Here is a 5,719-nt window from a genome sequence, read left to right on the forward strand (position 1 = left end):
TATTACTAAGTGTCCAAAGACCATTTAACTTTTGGATTGGATAAAATCAAATCACGTTCAGAAATTGGTTTGGTCATCAATTGAATATTTATAAATAAAAGTTTTAGGAATTACAGCCAAATCGTTGTTTGAGGAAAAAAACAAGTCAAGTTTCACTAAAAATATAAAAAGAACATATTTTTAAATACTCGTACCTATCCTTGATCCATGACAAAAAAAATAATATTTTGTTTGTATTTTTAATGGAATTACATAACAAAAAGTTTTTGGCCCAATTTAGATATGATTACTTCTGATAATAAAATACCATCATGTCGAGTGAAATAATTTATTTATTATTCGATCGCTTGAAGACTATGTACAATACTATGTAGCCATATTTTCATAAATTTATAACTAGCAGGAAAATTCAATATTCTCCACTATCACGTTTAAGGATTTCGTTCGAAAACAGTTTTTTAAAACTTTATTTATGGTAGTACTGAGCTGGAGCTTGAGCGTGAGCCAAAGCTTTTCCGTACACTGGAACGGAAGTCTGGATTCTCTCGTAGCTTAGTTTGGCTGTCTTGATAACAGTAGGCTCATTAACGATTACCTGATCAACCTTGGTGGCTGGTTGAACAACGTCGATTTCTTGAAGGGTTTGCACTGGACGAGATACTACGATTCTGCGGGTCTTCACTTTCTCTTCGATCGGTTCATGATGAGGAGAGGGAGTAGCAGACAGGACGCGAGCCCTTGAGATTCCAGCATCTCCAACGTGCTCTGATGGTCCGTCATGACCGAATCCGACCTCGGCTACACCTCCTCTGGCTGTCAACAGCTGGATGAGTTTGTGTTGGTTGGCATGAGCTTCCTCGTGGCTTAAGTGATTCAAGCCCTTGACGTTATTCTTAACGATGACGGGTTCCAAAGGGGCTCCGTTAGAATGAGATTCTACGATAACCTGTTCTTGATGAGCGTGAGCAGCTCTGGCTTCCGCTTCATGATGAGCATGAGCATTGGCCCTAGCGAGGGCTTTTTGATGAGCGTGAACTTGAGCGCTATAGTTTTCTCTAGCAATAGCTTCTTCGTATGCGTGAGCTTCAGCTTGAGCTTGGTGGTTAGCCCTAGAAATAGCTTCATGCTGAACATGATCGTTGTAGTTAGCGCGAGCAACGGCTTGTTCGTGGGCAACGTGGTTAGCGTGTTCGTAGCTACGAGTGTCAGAATTAACAACAATAGCATCTTCAGATTCATAGTGGGGTCTTGGCGTAGAAGAAACTAGAACAGTATCGTGACTAGATAAATGAATAGGAGCTGGAGTAGAGGAAACTACGACTTGCTGATGCGCGTATCCATCATTTTGAATGTAGTGATGATCCAGTGATTGCTCGGGATAAGAATCGTGAGAGTAATGATTAAGTACTGATGGTGTAATAGATACGGTATGGGGGACAGGAGTAACGGCCACCGCGTGAGGAATGGGTGTTGATGCAACAACTACCGTGTGATCAGCTGAGTGGACAATTTGTTTGTGATGAGGATCTTCCAGAGATTGGATAACAGCAGGTCCCTTTTCATGGTTTGAAATTGGCTCGTCCAACTCTAACAATGCTGAACCAACAGGACGAATAATAGTACGCTCTTCAATATCGTAAAACTGCTTTTGGATGGCTGGACGACGAACCTGAAAAATCAGTGAGAAATCAGCAAATATAAATTAATCAAGGCCTTGCAACTTTTTAAACTCTATTAATCTAGCCTTGATACCATTTAGCGATACTGAAATCAAAATTGAAAACAACTTTTCAGATTAATAATTCTAGTTTGACAGCAGACGTTGTTAATTGATTAAATAAAATATACGCTAATCGATTTTGAGCAACAAATGTGTCGATAATGATCTAAAAATGTTGTAATGATATACCTCGTATTTTTGGGTCTTGATGGCGGGTTTGGCTACATTAACAACCTTCTGTACGACTCCGTGATGAGCTTCAATTTTCGTTACTGGTACATCAGCTTCTGCTGTTACATGATGGACAGTTGGTACCTCTACAGCTGGTACGTGATGAACTGCTGGTACAGCTACAGCTTCATGAGAGTATTGAATTGGAGAAGGAGTGCTGCCATAAGCCACTTGTTGGTGCTCATAACCCTGGCTGGAATAAGGGTTGTACCCTTCGTAGCCAACTTGCTGTTGTGTGTAGGCGATCTGATGTTGAGTGGAATAGGCTTGAGGGCCAAAAGCTGGAACCGCGGCATACGCTGTCGGAGAAACCAAGTGCTGGCCTTGGTAATATGTGACTCCTGCTGGGTTCAGGTAGGGCATACGTACGTTCACATGGCCCGCTGTGGCCAAATGCAGCATTGCTGCAACGGCGATTGTTATCTTCATCTAAAATTCAGATATGAACAAAAAATTACGAACTATTCAACATTCTATTATATTCTATTATTTTGCAATTTATCACGTTTAAAAACATATTTGATAATTGATTATTACTGAAACTACATTTACGCATGCACATAAAATTATGTTTGTATGGCGTCTTATTTTTATATCGTTACTTGAAGCCGGATACTTGACAAGCTGTGAACTCCGTGCAATAAATAATTTAAATATTAGAACCTACAATTGATATTTCAGTGACAGTTCTTTTTGCATCATTTGATGCGAATAAAATTAATAATAAGATACAGCATTGATTGTAAATTTTGTTTTTTTTTTTAAATAATTTAATTCATAATGTAGTCAACAAATTATTCATTTTAAAAGTGCACAATATTTTTTTGCCTATTTCGATGAAGAAAAACTTATTAAAATACCACAAAGAGATCTAAAAGCCAAAAAAATATATATATATATAAATATATATGTTGTGCATTCAAGGAAATTAAAACTTATATTGAAAGCGCACATTTGATATTTTTTTCTATTTAATGCAATATTTGTAATGCGGTATGTGTTTGTAACAATCATCATTATCATAATTTCCTTTCTGCACCCAATGGTACATAGATTACTGCATCGTTACACCAATTGCAGCGTTTCTTGATATTTTTTTGTTACATGAATGTTAGATGATCAGTCTTACGCTTTAAGTACCAGTCCAGGTACTAATTAATATTCTAGTGTGAAAACACCCTTTTGAATCAATATTTCATATCAACCATGTCGAGAATCAAACCCGAGACCTCTTGCAAGGTAGGCAAACGCGCTGACCATTACACCACGGGTAACAATAAACGATTATTACAAATGTTATGGGTTGATTTAATTTTAAGATCCTTTAAACCTTTACAATGCCAAACATATAGATTTACAGGAAAGTTTATCCATTTTTTCAAATACACAAATCATCGGTATTAGCCGCCGGTAAATTAGTCAATCTTTTATCAGCTGAACCCATCAGATAAGCAGTGAAAGTTAAAAATAATCTATAAATACCACTTGTCTAAGTTTGTTTGATTTATCTGTTTCAAATTCGATTCTTATTTTTGAGACAGTGAAGAATTGTGCCTATCATGTTTATGTTTTAATCCGCGAACCATGTCTTTCCTAGATCTTTTGACGTCACGCCTTAACAGTTTTTTGTGTATTTCAATTTATAATTAGCTTTATTTTACGCTACTTTGTACGGTTACGAAATTGATTAATCCAATTTTCGACAGATTCATGATCAAACATAGTCCGGAGAAAGGTGTGGTCAACGTTTGAATTATTATCTTAATGACATTGAATATTTTACTCGTTTTTATTGAGGTCAAATAGCAATACAAACAGATTGTATAATACCACAAAGATACAATTATTAATTTATGAAATATATATTTATAAAATTGCTTGTACCACTAGTGGAGCAGTTTCGTTCTGGTTTACCTTGAATTTTTTTTGTGTTTAAGTGCTGTTAAAACAGTGCCAAAAGGAAGTAAGTCGTTTATAAGAATTTATTTTATGATTTCGACCAAATTTAGTGCGTAATTATTGAAGTATTGGTTATTATAAACAATACGCATTGAATATTTTTAATGTTTTTGTAGTAAAAAACCAATGACAACAAAGGTAACGCGATAGAATAGGGATTTCTTAATTAAAAAACCTACATAATTTTGTTTCAAATTTGCTTCCTCATTCCGTTTTGTTTGTCATTTACTACGCTATGATCTTATCTATCATGTATATGGGGTTTTGCCAGCAAAAATCAGATCTCGGAAATGCAAGTTCTTCAGTACAGAGCTCTGAGAAACATTCTTGGACTGAAATGGGATTCTCATGTCAAGAATATCTACCGACAGACAAAAATTAAAAATTTCAGGTTTATCTCACTGTTGCTTTGAGCTAGCGATATATATATATATTTTTTTAATAAAATTATTTAATCTAACGACTGCAATACTAACCCTTATGACCCATAGACAATGAAATATTCCAAAAACATATGGCCGTCTTATTAGGAATTAAAACATATGTCAGTCGTATCCGAAAATAAAACATAAATGCGTCTTATCGGAAAATAAACCCAACTCTTATGGCTAGTAGCTAAACCTTAGAAACTACTACAGAGGCCAAACAAAACCATTAGTTAACTTATTATAAATATTTTATTTTCTTGTTTTATTTTTTTTACCAACAAATTGTTATTTGTTGATGAAACAATGAAAATCTTTAAGTTTGGTATTAAATAACAATCTGCGCGTTTGTCTACCATGCAAGAGGTCTTGAGTTTGATTACCGACATGGTTGATATGAAATATTTATTTAAACGGGTGTTCTCACGCCAGAACATTATATCCCTGGAGCGCAAGACTGACTATCTTACCTTCATGTTACAAAAATGATCAAGATACGCTGCGATTGGTAGACCAATGGGGTGCCCTTTTCACAATTGGGTGCAGAAAGGGAATGATGATGATTAAATAGCATTAATCTTAATTTTGACTGATTTCAGAAACCGTTTAAATTAATCTTCCATTTTATTAAAAAGACGTTTATGAGAAAATTTCAATGAAAGATGATACCGGTAAAAGCACTTAAATGAATGTACTGAATTTAAAGTGAAACAATAGTTAATAAAACTATTTTACACAAATTAAAATAAATTGATAAATTATACGAAAATATTTACGCAGCGGAAACATTACGAGTATGTTTTAGTATATTTCCATAGGTATTTTGTTTTATCATACAAATTTGAAAAAGTTCCTATTTTGTCTATTTGGTAATGAATTACATTAATATTTAAAATTAAAAATAGGTTAAAGATTCGGTAAATCAAATTATTCTTATTGTACGCGAGGAATGCAGCTTTTTCAACTCAATATTAAGCTTGCAAAATCCACAAAAGTTCCCGGAATTCACTTTCCACTTTTAACACAAACAATGCACTTTGACGCACTTATAATATTGTGACACTAAAAATGACAATCAATTTTTTTTTATTAATCAATCCATTTAATATGTACCTTAGTGGGGTTTTATTGGTAGTATAAGTTTACTTGTGAGCAAAAGTCATATTCATGAAGGCTTTTTATAGTTTACTAGGTTCCACGTCTTAGCGGGAGGGACAAACCACTATTAAACGAATAATTCCGTCACCTATTCGGGTCACATAAAAAGCTTACAAAGCTCAAAAAACGTACTTTCAATATTCATTGTAAAATAAATATTGTAATCAGGAATTATATGAAAAATGATTTTTACTGTGAAGTTTAACATTTAAATTTATAATTAAAA

The 5,719-nt window shown here is 34.3% G+C and overlaps 1 protein-coding gene across 1 annotated transcript; it reads right to left on the minus strand.

The window, feature by feature from the left end:
* Positions 1-316: 316 nt before the first annotated feature.
* Positions 317-5,510, minus strand: LOC148278415 (uncharacterized). Its single transcript, XM_088231418.1, has 3 exons — positions 5,449-5,510; positions 1,910-2,380; positions 317-1,669 (listed from the first exon to the last, which is right to left on the minus strand). Exons 2-3 carry the CDS (start codon positions 2,378-2,380, stop codon positions 467-469), a joined length of 1,674 nt encoding a protein of 557 aa, XP_088087544.1. The 5' UTR covers positions 5,449-5,510; the 3' UTR covers positions 317-466.
* Positions 5,511-5,719: the final 209 nt, after the last annotated feature.

The sequence above is a fragment of the Micrasema longulum genome, unplaced genomic scaffold (assembly GCF_059751315.1).
Source record: "Micrasema longulum isolate JH-2025_06_02 unplaced genomic scaffold, ASM5975131v1 h1tg000883l, whole genome shotgun sequence".
Lineage (NCBI taxonomy): Eukaryota > Metazoa > Arthropoda > Insecta > Trichoptera > Brachycentridae > Micrasema > Micrasema longulum.

What these genes read in the sequence shown, in the direction of transcription:
- LOC148278415 (XM_088231418.1), bottom strand. Translation starts at nt 2,380, where the DNA reads ATGAAGATAACAATCGCCGTTGCAGCAATGCTGCATTTGGCCACAGCG. An exon ending in TCAAGACCCAAAAATACGAG is followed by an intron (nt 1,670 to 1,909) that starts GTATATCATTAC and finishes CTGATTTTTCAG; the next exon opens with GTTCGTCGTCCAGCCATCCA.